Source organism: Scatophagus argus, chromosome 22 (assembly GCF_020382885.2).
Source record: "Scatophagus argus isolate fScaArg1 chromosome 22, fScaArg1.pri, whole genome shotgun sequence".
In the NCBI taxonomy this organism is placed as follows: Eukaryota; Metazoa; Chordata; class Actinopteri; family Scatophagidae; genus Scatophagus; species Scatophagus argus.
The window spans coordinates 8,954,600-8,969,283 of record NC_058514.1 but is presented as its reverse complement, the minus strand read 5'-3'; the positions used below and the strand labels follow the sequence as shown (position 1 = coordinate 8,969,283).

General features: G+C 40.0%; 1 protein-coding gene across 5 annotated transcripts in view; it reads left to right on the top strand.

Annotated features, from left to right (window-relative positions):
* grm8a (glutamate receptor, metabotropic 8a) overlaps nt 1-14,684 on the top strand; it is a 252,609-nt gene that overhangs the window by 138,688 nt on the left and 99,237 nt on the right. For all 5 annotated transcript variants that reach the window (XM_046379333.1, XM_046379337.1, XM_046379335.1 and 2 more), the window contains one exon: nt 2,586-2,723. In XM_046379333.1, coding sequence (XP_046235289.1) covers nt 2,586-2,723 — 138 coding nt within the window. The remainder of the gene's footprint in view (nt 1-2,585; nt 2,724-14,684) is intronic.

The following is a 14,684-nucleotide window of genomic DNA, read 5'->3' as shown; positions in this document are numbered from 1 at the left end:
AGAGACACATATAATGATGCCATGTCCTTATTTAATGACACATACAGTCGGTAACAAAAAAATAAGAGAAAGAGTGATGTTTTAAAAATGGCAAAAACCACTGTGACTCTTTTCACATACCTGGCTGGGTGACAAATGAAAGGAAGCTGAAGTTGTGTGACTGTGTTTGAAGTCTAATAGATCAAATTAAGGGAACAGGTAGAAGACAAGGAACAGAAAGTGGAATAAACTCATGTTCCCTCACTCTTGATCCCAGCGGGCAACAAGTTTTTGCCATTAAGCCAGGGAGGATATCCTCATTTGCTCCTTGTCAGAGCTCCATGTTAGATAATTGTCTCCTGGAGGGACACAAAGACGACAAGATATAAACCTACAGTGAGTGAGAGCGAGGCTACGTAGAGGTTTTAATGAATGAAGTCAGCATTTGCTGGTCGACATGAGGGAGCACAGTATGAGGTATTTAGAATAGACAGAGGAGTTGTGAGCAGCAGGGGAGTAATGAAGAGTGGACACACCTTTACCTGACTGTCTGATGCAATGTAATCCATGCAGCAGTTGTTGCAGCAGGACTGCTGGTCATCCAATGTCACAACCGGGTTCCTCGCATTAGAGCCTCAGAGTTTTCCAGGGAGACACTGCATCAGCCAAAGAAATAGTCTGCCCTATTGATCCTCGGAACAGCATAACTTGTAGTTTCTACACTTTGGTTTTTTTTGATTTTTTTTGTATGAAATAAATAAATCAATTTTCAGGTTGTCTGTCTGTCTTATTCTCGTGAATGTGATATCTGAGGAACACCTGCAGGGACTTTCATTTCATCTGACACAGGATCACTGTGACCTCGTAAAACACTTTTTAAGCCATAACTCAGGAATTCATACGCTATTTATGAGAAAAATCACACGAATGTCTAATGGGATATAATGATGAGATGGAGACATTTTGTATCCACAAGGTCAAAGGTCAATTTCACTGTGGCACACATTGTGTTCTCCAAAAACCACTTTTGGCCATCATTCAACAATATAAGATTGTGACCATATTTCACGTTTGGTAAGATACTGAATTGGTCGTTCTAATCTTGTCAAATCATTTAAAGTCTTCACTATTCCTGTAAAGTAATCTTAACAAGAAACGATGTAAACTGCTCCCAATCACGAGGTAGTAATTCCAGTTTTATCTTTTGTGAAGAGACGACTGCCTGTCTCCAGTCTCAGGGATAAAATAAGCTAAGCTAACCATCTTCCTGCTCCAGCTTCCAGTGCCACACACCACAGAGTGTGTGATCAAACTCTTCGCAAGAAAACAAATACGCATACTTCCCAAAATGTAAAACTATTTCTTTAATCAGATAACATAGCATGTAACATCCATCCATCCATTTTCTATACCGCTTATCCGTCAGGGTCGCGGGTAGCATGAAACATATAACCAATAATTTTGGTGCCCCTGAGGGTCCAGTGTCCTCAAATAATTTTGTTTCCTTGTATGAGGTGTTGTTGAAAGAATCTCACAGCACACCAAAGACACATTTTTCAGAGCATTGCATCTGTGATCACACTGAGAAGCATGTGCTACCTGTTGAGCTACATGGGGAGTAAACCCACTGGTCCCAGTCACAGGTGCACAGGACCAGTTTCTGTGACAGCAGAGGAGATTAATCAAGGCAGCTCTTGTCAGGTTTCATAGTGAGTCAGGTATGGCCCAGGCTGTCCAAGTCAGTTTGATAGTCTCCAGTTATTTCCCAGCCCTCTGCAGCTTGTTTCATGTGCTTTGTATTGCCCTAAACCACAGTGCCAGTGGTGTTTGAATTGACACCCTCTTTGTTATCTGGGAAGTTTCATGCTTCTTTGCAGTCTTCCTGGGGCAGACCTGAGGTGCATAGGAACGATGAATAACACCCGCCGTGTTCAAGTATCCAACACTCTATGATAATGTTATGGAGGGTCATAAAGCAATATGGAGAACTGAGATGTCTCCTAAAAAATCCAGTTTTGCCATATTTTTTTTCTTTTGCACAGATAATAAAACAACAAATTGTATTCCCAATTAATTTTGGCATGGACTAAGTACAAATACATGGATTGTTTTGTCTCTCTCATTTATTTTTTCTTTAACCCATCTCTTCATCTCAGCCTGCCAGTCTCTAACAGGTATTTCCATTCCCGTGAGTGAAGAAATGTGTTCTTCCCCGTTTCTCTTCTCCTTTCTACTTATTAAATTGGACAAGTTGCCAACGTAGCCTGTGAAAGCTCATTCTGAAATGTTTGCCCTCTCTGCTCTTGCCTTCAGTATTTGATAGGAGCTTCTCCAAATGGTAGCTTATACTTCAGATCCATGGGCTATTCATAAAATATGCCTTTGTGAGGCAGAATGCATTACACTGCCATAAACACCTAATTTTTTTAATATGGACGAGCTTGGTGGAAATGAAGCCCTTAGAATCAGAATGATGCTGGTTAAGTCCTCTTTACAGAGATGTTCAGTACAGTTTCAAAAAGGGAAAAATATAGAACTGCTCGCCTTCAACCTATGTATTTTAACTTTAAACCTCTCTGTTTTTTTGTTTTTTTTTTTTTTTACAGCGTTTGATCGGTACTTCCGTAGCCGCTCTCTGTCGAACAACAGAAGAAATGTTTGGTTCGCTGAGTTCTGGGAGGAAAATTTCAACTGTAAGCTGGGGATGCACGGCAAACGACCCGGTAGCCTGAAGAAATGCACAGGTAAGATTCTACCCTTTTTAGCATTATGTAATTTTGTGGTTTCCACCATTTGATTAAAAAAAGGCAGCATTTTCTCTTTAGGCAGAAATTAGTTGTACATTGTTTGCATTGTTTCATAGCGCAGTCACAAAAAGAGATGAAGATGCTCCTGCATACAGTGGGGTTTTTTACTTGTTACAGAGGATGAGAAGAGGCCTCTAAGGCAACTCCATAGATGTTCTGTAGAGGTGGCAAGTTGTACCCTCTATCAAATGACTGACGTGGTCGGTTATAATTGGTCTCGTCTCATCCTTGCACCTAATCAAACAGATCTTTGCAGCTTGCTCAATGTTATTCTCCTGTTGATGCAAAACAAGGAGTAGCTAAAATTCATCTTCAGCTTAAGAAATTCAAAAACTTCTTTGGTTGTTCTGTCTCTCTCTGACATTTATCAACAGCTTCAACTTTTAAACAAGTATTAAACTCAACAGAGAACCGAGTTCACTGTAAAAGCAACCCGTCTTTCCAGCCTTTTCCAATTAGGCTGGCCTGCAAAATTCTGTGCAGATTTACCACATGACTACAGATTGTCTAAGGGATGTCATTCAAACATCCCGACTCAGATCATTTGTCAACAAGGACAAGCATGTGGGTTATGTTGGTACATAGTAGTACATATTGGAGAAGGTAGTGCTGCCTCTAATAAATAACCTTAAAGCAGAGATCACACTAGGGAACTGTACAGTTGTTTGTGTTCTCAAAGCTAAAATGGAAATGAAATAATTGTTTGTGACAATAATTCAGTTTCCTTTGTGTGTGTCTGCACCTGTGTGTGTGTGTGTGTGTGTGTGCACGTGTGTGCGTGTTTGTGCTCTAATAAGCACTTCTTGTCGTCATTTTTGAATATGTGTTTGTGATATGTGTGGTTTGACCTACATTTTGCTGTCATATCAAAACGCCAGCAGCATGTTATTTTACACAAGACCAAGCCCTGCTGCTGATGTGCAATCTGCTTGTCTTGTGCTGTATGTGCATGATCTCCGTAGGGCTGTGTGTGCACTTTCAGAGCACCTACAGCTGCCACTGTCTAAAAAATGGCACACTTACAGCAGAGTTAGTGATGCTGATGGATGTCCGCGATGTCCGCAGACATTAAACCTTTCCCGTTTGGTTTCTATATGACCCATCGCTGCTGTGATTGAGTTTGTATGTTTATGTGTGTGTATCACAGTGAGTATTCCCCATCTGATGCCCGCCATTAGTTCACATAATTAGGTTTGTAAGGGCTGTGACTCCCATTGACCGTCTATTACTAGCCGTGGCATCTGTGTATGTGGGTGCGTATGTGTTGAGGGGTCCTGTAGTTGTGCGACAGAGTCCATTAATTCCAAGTGCTGGGGTTCACAACCTCCAAATCATCAACACAGAAGCCAATCAGCAGCCTGCTGCTCAAGGTCGCCGTGGTGACACAGCTGATGGGAGGATGTGGAAATGGGTGTGATTATTGCATGTGATCGGGCTGAAAGGGAGAGACAACGAGAGAGAGAGAGAGAGAGCCTCAACACGTGCAAATAAAAAATTAACAGGAAGAGAGGCTGAAAAATAATGTTCGGATGCACAAATTGGAAACAGAGAGACAAAGAAATGATAATAAATTGCATCAGTAACAGAGGAATAAAACAACAAACAAGAGAGGACAAACTAATAAGGTACATTGTGACTGACAACAGGAAAAGGAAATGAGAGTGAAAACTTTCCGAATCTGAGCTAATTTTGCCTGAGCATGGCCTTAGTCCACTCCTCAACCAGTCTTACTGCATTTATCACACAGCCATCTTTGTACCTGTCACCACCATCAACAAATATAAACAACAGTAGCGTGAAATTGATATCAGAGCCTTGAAAAGGCCTTTGAAGTTAAAATAGTCAAGACTATACCCAACTTCAAAAACCATTTGTGGAGAAAGTGTTCAGATCATGTGTGTTAGTAAAACCTGCAATAGTCTTAATGAGTGCTATACTTTATACATAATAAATGTTCATTTAAAATGCATTAACTCATATTATGCTGGAGGTCAATTTAACTGAGAAGAGAATGGATATAATTTTTACAACGTGATGGGACGATCTGTTTGACTTTTTCCACATGATGTGGCACTAATTTAAACTGTATATATACTGTTTGCTAGTTTAACCAATACATGTACTGTATTTTGTTTTTAAAAACTTAATCTGATGCTATCAAATAAATGCTGTTGAGTAAAAAGTACAAAAGGAAAAGAGAAGAACTACATACTCATCTGATGTAAATAATATTCAAGAGTACCTCTTATTTGTACAGCTGAGTAAATGTACTTACTTGCATTCCATCACAGTCCAAACAACAATTACTGAATCAACTTTTTATAAGAACGCCATGTAATACTGTCATTTTACAGTGTGACATTATGTTTTTATCAGACACTTTAAGCATTGTATTTCAGCTGAAAGATGCCATCGCTTTTAGTGCAAAAAACTGTGTTTTGGGAGTTATTTTAACTCGTACCAGGTGACCACTACCTGATAAAGAACAAGAACCCCTAAATGTCACATCTCACTTTGTGAATCCTGTCTTGCAACTCCAAGCAGTTGTTTGCTTTTGTCCGATGCTGAAAGACTGTGTCAGTGTTTCATCAGTCCGTCCTCAGCCGAGACTTTCTTCCACCACATGATTCATGCAACTCCTTTGTTTCTCTCTTCCGGTCCCACCTGCAACATATTTTTTTAACGCGACTGTTGCATGAGCTCAAAACAAGTTACATGGAGCTAATGCATATTTTATGGAACAACAGCCAATATTCTGGAAAGTAAAAACTATTGTTGTTATCTCTGTTGTTATCTCTCTCTTTTTGTTGTTGTTATTATTGCTGCTACCACTAGTGCTCTCCAGTCCAATACATTCATTTGAATAATTTATTTAGGCAGTAGGCCTCAACTTTCATCTTTCATCACTTCATAAAGAGAACAGTAAGGACAAAAGAGAAATCCAATTCACTCCAAATTTGGAGTGAAGCTAAAAAACCCTCTCCCCCCCCCCCAAGTAGGGGCAGCTCAGATAGTGACATAAAATCTGTTCTGTTGAAGGCGTGCAGTCAGGTGAAGCTGATGCCTGAGGGTAAGCTGAGTGAAGCAGACACCAGGTCATAGATAAGCCTACATGTGCACTTACATGTTCACAAACACTGACATGCCCAGTGGCTACAGAGAAAAACATAGATGAGTGCGGACGAGTGTTAATTAATTTGATGCGTTGACACCTGATCCTCGACTCTCATTGGCCTTGTTTTTATAAAGATGCAGATGCGTGAAATGTTGCAAGCTCTGTCTTTTGCTCTTTCACACACACGCGCGCCTTTTTTTATTTTCTAATAGAAGATCCACTGACAGAACTAAAACACTGTATTCTCGGTGAAATACGGTTTGCTGTCACAGTTGTTTGAATTTGACTTTGCTCTGATCATTTTCTCGGGTTAAAACAAACCTGAGCAGGGTGAGCAGAATGTGCCTAATTGGAGTAAAATGTCAATAAAACGATGAAGGCAGAAATATAAATACATCAATTACATGACCAATCTCAAATGTGATTGGTTACTACGCTGCAATTTTCCACCTCTTCCAGGTCACAGTAAATGTTGCCTGTAATCCCATCATGCTCTGTAGGGTGGATTCCCTGCTCCTCATAGAAAATAGCTCTCGCCACTCTGTGACTCTCGAATCATTACATTATTGTTCTGTGGAATTGGCATTTCCCAGCTCTGGGCTGGACACAAACACGCCGGGGCAGGCATGACACACACATACACGCACGCACGCACACACATCCTCTCCACACAGTTTTCCACCTGGGCCCGTCAATGGATCCATCCCACCAGCGAATAGCATCGGTTGTGACATGAGCTATAAGCCTCAGGTACACACACTGGAAATAAAGTGCAGCGCAAGCAGGAAACAAGGTTGTTACACTGTTGGCTTTTTTACTTTGTCTTTTCTCCTGTGTGGGTTGTGTCGCTCTCGAGGGAAGCACACCACTATTTTATCTTTCTTTTTCTTTGGCATTTGTGATCTCTCTTTACTTTGTCGACTGTCAATCTTTACTCAACTTTCTCTCTGTCTGCTTTTTTCTTACAGTGTTTGTCCATTTATCCAGCATTTCTTTCTGTTCTGTCATGTTCACGAGATAAAGTGAATAACATGAAACAGTGTGCATACCTAACAATTATGAATTAAAATTGTAGGGATTTTAAGATGTTACTGGACCAGAAATAGTCTCACCGAGTGATTAAAAAGAAATTAGACTGCAACAGGGTGAACTGAGAGTTTCTAAAGCAACAAATGCATCTGCAGTTATTCACATCAAATTTATAACTATCTCCAAAATATGTCTGTGTCTCTGCCTTACCCTCTGTGTTCCCTCTCTCCCTCACTTTCTCTCGCTCATATTCTCACAGTCACTCGTTCTTACCCCCATTAATGTGTGCTCAGTTGCGTCTTAGATTGCTCCCATGGTCACAAAAGCTAATCAGCCGTATCATTTTGTTATATTCCACTGTAAATGTGGCGAATAAAATCTAGATCTGTAAATGAAACTGGTTGTTACATCAGCACTTACATTTAGAAAGTTATTATGGGCTGGATATCTGAGAAGAGCTATTTGCATAGCTATTTGTAATAGTGTATATTTTATGCAGCCATATTTGCACTTGCATTGCTTATTATGGATGAATCAAGTGTTACATGCAGGGTTTAATGGGACCAATAACAATCCTTAAGAGGTCTTTTGACTCTACTTAATGGGGGAAACACATGGTGCAGGCACAGGTTGTGAAGAGCCAAACAAGCAATGCAGGATCACTTTGAATTTGAACACTTAAGTACAATTAATAAAGGGAAATTGTCATGCATACATTACGTTGCATGGACAACAGACCAACTATCAAAGAACCTGTTCAATGTTTGTTATTTTACACAGTGTGTGCTCAGGTAAAATATATGGACAAAAGTATCCAGACAGACCTCTTTATGGGGCTGTTTTTCATGTATTGGGCTCAGCTCCTTACTTCCAGTGAAGGGAAATCTTAATGCTTCAGCATACCAAGACATTTTGGACAATGCTGTGCTTCAAACTTAGTGGCAACAGTTTGGGGAAGGCCCTTTTCTATTCCAGCATAACCGTGCCCCAGTGCCCAAGGCAAGGTCCATTAAGACATGATTGGATGAAGAAGAACTTGACTAACCACACATAACACTGATCTTAACCCCAGCGTACACCTTTGGGGTGAACTGGAACTTAGTTTGTGAACACAGCCTTTTTGTCCAGCGTCAATTCCTGACCTCACAAATGCTTCACTGCATGAATGGGCAAGAATTCCCACAGAAACGCTCCAAAAGTCATTAAAGTCCCTATTGGTGTAATGGTTAGCTGTCCCAATACTTTTGTCTGTTTATTGTATCTACATTTACCTATATGAAAAGTACAAGGCACATTTCACCATTTGCAAAGGTAACTAAAAATTCTGATCCAGGTGAGACCGAGAGTTTAAAATATGTAGATAGTGGAAAAGATGAGAGAAAATCCTCTCAAAACAGTTTAAGCTCTCTGCTCTACTTTTCCTGAATTGCAAGATTACTGTGAGACTGTAGTTCCCTTTGCAGCTGCCTAATGAATATTATGCTGTACCTTCCTTCCTAGTTAATGGGCAAACACATCAGCTTATCAGATGGTTACACACACACACACACACATATAAGCTTTACATTTCCCTAGTTTAACATAAAATATTAATACTTTACAGAGTGTTATTAATGGAAAAATTATCTTTTAAAGGCTACTGGGTGATAATTTGATCCCTTTGCTTTCTGAACACGAGGATGTTTTACTTATCTCGGTAAAATCTGCTTTTGAAGATGCAAAGTCATGGATCTGCCTGTGTAAGATGCACACTACAATTTCAGGAATTAATTAGATCCTGAGCTAGCCCAGGCATGCACACATTTACCCTGGCGCACAAACACATGTTCACTCGCTGCAAATAGACCGTATCCTAACGAGGTCGATGGGGAAGGAGAGTTATTAGGCTCACATGCTGGATAAACTGTTCCCTTCCTCGCGAAACGGCCTCAGGGCCGCACAGACTGGAGGATGGAGACAAACACAGATGGAGAGCTTGATGGACAATTAGAGAGAGACACTCGCAGACAGACAGATTGCAGTCTATGAGACAGAGTTGCCGACAGACAGACAGCATTTCATGACTCACTGCCGCTTTACTTTTTAGTGAAGGTGAGATGAAGTGTCATTTAGCTGCAGTGAAATGATCCTTTTTTCATCTTCTTGTTGATTACATCATTATTTAACTGCTCTCATTGATGACTCTGTGAGCAGATGTGAATTGTGTGACTGATTGCTGATTGATGGATGCCGTCACAATACAGAGCACGCATGTTGAGTCTGTGTGAATGTGCATGTGAGCCTGCCTGTTGCTATCAGTGGTAATACTGTGCAGTTGAAAGCATCACCGTTGAGCGGCCAATCTATCACTGTTAAATCACACACACACACACACACACACACACATACTGTCATCTATCTCGAGCAGGTCCACAGATCCACTCCCAAAGACACACGTGCAAATGGATTCAGACATGAAACCACTCAAGCACGTAAATTAAATAAACATGAACAAGTGGATAAGTGAGGCTTTAACACTGAAACAATCCAGATGTGGACGTGTGTGGTAATGCTCTCTGTCCTCATCACAGGTTCTTGCATTTTGGCCATCGAAACACTACAAACTGAGCTAAATCGGCACACACAATGGATTTAAAGCAGTGTAAATTTATAGATTTGAGTGCAGTCCAACAAGCTGTAAATGCAATACTGACTGAAGGTGTTGTGGGGAATGTATAAGCAGTTATGTATTTATAAGCTGACACAGAGCAACATTAGCCTACGTATGGACTCATGTTTGTGACTGCCCAGAACATCTAAATGCGATATTCACTCTCCTGTTAGCTCTGTTTTGTTCTCCACCAGCTCCTGATGGATATTTTGGTCTGTTTAGCTGCTTAATGCTCCACTGTGTTCACAAGTCTCTGTCTGTGCAGGGCAGGTAGTGTACAGTGTGACTGTTTTAGCTTTGTTGCTATAATGAGGGACTTGTGTCTGAAAAAAGTGTTATACACTGGAAACAAAGAAGCTGAAGCACCCTGAAGAGCTGGGGCTAACTGCTAAGTTTTTCTTCTGACCCATTTTTAGTCTAAAATGTTGATTAGTGTGGCTTTGATTACTTGATTACTTTAAATACTTTGTCAATAAAATCATTTAAAAGTCATTTAGAATGCTATGTTTAGTTTGGGCCATCTTATCAATGAATAGTTCAAATGGAATGGCTGAACAGGTGGGTTGATTTTTGTGAATGCGGGTGCTCCTTGCCTGTTTGACTCTGTTTGAGCAATGTTGAGACTTCCTCAGATGTGAGTATAAACTGTTGGAAGGAATGGAATGATGATAGGAATGATTAATTTAATAATTAATTTAATTTATTAGATTAGATCAGATTTATTACACATTTTTAAAGGGTGACTGAGTGGAATATGGTTTTGTGCCGTAATGACTTTTTAAAAAGTCATAAGCTGCCAGTCTTGTGAACCAGAGCCAGATTTATCACTATGTTTACTTCTTTCTTTCTTGTCTCCTGTTCAGAGCTTAAAATATAAGGATTCAATGTAGAAATGTGTAGTATAGCGGTAGATGTGTTTGCATTTTTGTGTGCTTCTCACTCTGCTTGCAGAGTCAGTGTGCACCTTCATATGCTTGTGCTCAGACATAAAAATCCCGCATGCACATGTGCGAATACACACACATTTCTGGATGCAGTGACAGGTTGTTGCAGGTTAGAGAGAACAAGCGTTGCTCTGCTAATGTGATTTCACAGTTCGTCCTCTCTTTAGCAATACTTGTTTTCTCAGTTGCATACCTCCACCTTGTCCACTTCCTTTCCTCTCTCTTATTCTCTTATACAACAAAAGTGCTCTTCTTGTGTCCTAAACCTATCTCCGTCTCAGAAAGTGCAAGAGCTACAGCTCACAAACTCGGCAGTTAGGGTGGAAATATTACCCACTAAAAATATTCCAATTGGCTGGATGGTGTTACTTTAACAACAAACTCAGTGTTTTGGTGCATAACTTATGACCCGACTTAAATTCAAAATTCTTCTTTTTTTTATTTTTGTTTTTTTGCTTTTTTCTGGACTGGTCAGTCTACCTGTGTGTCTTTCTACGTACTTGCCTTACTTTCTTAGGCCACAAGGGTGACGCCACAAGCATGGAAGTTAATTGCTCTGTATTTTTTTAGAATATGCAAAATCAATTAACATCTACAGTATATCTCGACAAGTCTTGATTCATACATTACCAAAATGAACACAAAAACATTCTCTAGATATCGATAAGTGTTTCAAATCGTGTTTGTGTTCAACATTCTGTTTGTGCTCAGTCTTGGATCAAACTTCCCCATAGTATTTGCCAATACCTCCGAAATCAGCAGAATGATGAATGATGATGGATTCATATTCCAAACGTATCGCGTCTCCTCAAAACTTTGTGTTATTGTAACCAAATTTGGTTTGCATTCCCCTATGTCTTTCAACCTTTCTTCCATGAACTTAACTGATGTTTTCATCTGTTGTCCCTGCTTTTGTTTAGGTTTCTTTTTATCCATCCTTCTGCCTGGTGTGATCCAATTTTCTCCCTGTCCTCTCTCACCACCATTATCGTGTTCTCTCTCTCTGTCTTCACCCATTCACACTCGTGTCTCTTTTTGTTCCATTTCAAGCTTTTGTGTGTGTATGTGTGTGTGAGTGTGTGCGCGCTTGTTCGAGAGTGGAAAAGACGGGAGGCCCGCAGACATAAAACGCACAGCCCCTCAATGACACAAACAGAAATTCTTGTTTATTTGTTCATGTGAAAGCTGGGCGGGGGGAGGGGATTAAGAGAAGAACGTACTGACAAAAGGAAATTAAAAAAAGTGGAAGCGAGAGGGAGAGAGACACACACGCAGAGCTAGTGAGCATAGTCAAGTTGTGCCAGGACAGTGATTCAGCATAATATGAATAATGACTATTGAATAATTTATATTAGCTCTGTGTACTATCAGCAGAAATATATACCAGTAATAATCTAAGATGTAATATATATTAGCCACATATGTCTGTGGCATCACATTAGTCATGAAAAGTGGTGTTCTGCAGCCAGTTTCTCTTTATAAGGCAGAAAACAGTCTGAGAGAAGGTCTGAGGACAAATGGGCTAGATAAGAGGACAAATTTAGTCCTGAAGAGAAATCTGCTCAGACCGTAAATTCGCCAAAACATAACAATCAGCAAGACACCCAGACAGTCGTTCAGCTATGTAAGAGAAATGCTTGTTTATTACATCTTTTTGTAGTTTTGGCATTTATTTCTATTAGTCATAGTCATAGAATATTCTGTGAGGTCAGAGAAAGCGGACTGACGATCCTAAAGGTTTCATAGAGCATCTTAACACCGGACCTAAAACTGTTCCCATGTTTTTTAACCTCTGCTTGCCCAGAGCATCTCTGACGGCTCCGCTGAGACGTGAGCTCTGTCGCACGGGCCGAGAGTGACATCACGGTGTACTGACACACACCCTGAAGTACACTTTCACATCATCAAATTTAACACGCAGTCGGTCAGCAACGTTCTGGTTTAACTTCAAGTTGCTTTACTTGCCATAGCTGTGTGTCCACAAATTTCCGGTGTTTTGCATTAATTTCCAAACAATGTGGATTTAGATAATTTAACTGTTAGCTGTCGCTGAGGACCTGTGGAATTTTACATTTTAGAAAGTTGTTCAATCTTCAAACCAGCCTGTGAACTTTTACCAGTCCTTTCGCCAGATTTTGTGTAGTCTCATGTCAAAAACTTACCACTGATTCACTTCATTAACATTATCTGAAAAATGATGCTTGACTTCTTGACAGATTTCATTTTGGGTTTTTTTTACACTTTCATGTTATTGATTGGACTGTTGGCTCTACACACACACACACACACACACACACACACACACACACACACACATCCATACGTACCAGCTGGATGATACTATAATGATATTTGACACTGATCTCTGATGCAACACACGGGCAAACTTTAGGCACAAGATGTGGGAACAAGTCGGCACACATTCACACAGACACATTCTCACACACAGGCTTGAATTTAATGACTGGTATTTGTGCAGTGGTGTATTGACATAACCCTTGGCTTCAGTCCTCTCTTGTCAAATCATGTAGAGCAGAATCTCCATCTGACACTCATTTCCTATTCTCTCCTATTGATTATTCATTTCAGTCTTGGCAGATTAGCCCTGAAGCTTGCTCAGAGCCAGACAAGTACGGATATAACAAGCGAACACTGTGGTGTGTGCGCGCGTGTGTGTGTGTGTGTGTGTAATGTTCATGCGTGGGTTTTCGTGGGTGGGTCACTTTTTCCTTGCTTCGTGTTATGACATATAAAGCAAAAACATATTTAAGCAAAATAGGCGCATATCTGTGTATTGTTATGACTGTGATTTATAAATGTCAGTTAGTGATGTGTGCGTGTGTGGGGGAAGAGTTTCCCTCTCTTGTCATCTCTTCGATGTCTTTCCAACGCATTTGATAAATGAGAGAAAAGCTAATTAAGCAACCTTTATGTAAATGTATTCATTACCATCTGAGTTGACTTTGCATTACCCTGACTTTTACAAATGCATTTCTTCACTTGATTGTTCCCGTATTCATCTCATCGGCATCTTGAAAGGGAATATAAATATGTGTGTATATGTATGTGAGCCCGTCTGAGAAAAGGAGTGGAATGGAGAAGGAGGGAACTGAAAATGTGTTACTAATTGATGTTTAATTAAAGAGCTTGTCTAAATCATTACTCTGTCTGTCACCCGTGATGCCATCAATCACTCTGTGTGTAAAACCTGGCTGACACACGGGTCCGTGAAGACATCCATCAAGACACTTAGCCAGTCAGCATTCTTGCATTAGCCTCACCTCACTGCCTTAATGTATCGGTATATGTTTGTATTAGACACAGCACTGGCTTCACTAGCAAGGCAGCGAAGCACATATTGTAGTGGTTTTACTGGCATCAATCTCGTCTTTGAGCTTCCTGGCAAATGAACCTGTAGATATCAGCACGGGTTTAAATTGTTGGGCGGAACCACAACATCATGATGCTTTTGCACATTTATTAAAATTCTGAACATTACGGCCAGCCAGGTCCTAAAGCGTTTAGGAATCAGATATCAGTCAAAACGTGCAATTTCACGTTAAATGAATAACAAGAGTTGCTGATCAGTAAATTATCCTCAGGTGAATATATTATATGGGCCTAAACAGATCCTTGAAGAAAGTCACAATTAAACACACTATTTAATTTGTGTTTAATTACTATCTCTGACAATTTCTCCAAGTTAGATTTCAACTTTTAAAATGAATATTTGTTTACCAGTGTGTCATAGTGCCAGGTCCTCTGCAGTGATGTTGAAGTGGCAGGTTGGACAATTCAAGTGGTATTTCATGTAGTTTAAGAGGAACTTGAAGAGGTCTCTTTCAAAATGCACCATCAACTTCTAATAATAATAATAATGATGAAAAATACCAGCCTTACTTCATCTTCAAAGATCTCTTTAAAGTGCTGCGTCCCAACTGTAACATTTGTGTGTGTGTGTGTTATCTCGAGGCTTTAATGTTTAAATTTTCTTCAACAAAACAATTTGTGATGGCAGGTGTCACGATTTACAAATGGCAGATCATATCAATTTCAAACGAAACTTTCATCATTAAATAATTTTTCCGAACAAAGATTCTGCCAAGCCTGTGGCTTTTCATTACACAGAAGCAGGATGAGTAACGCCTCTATACAGATCT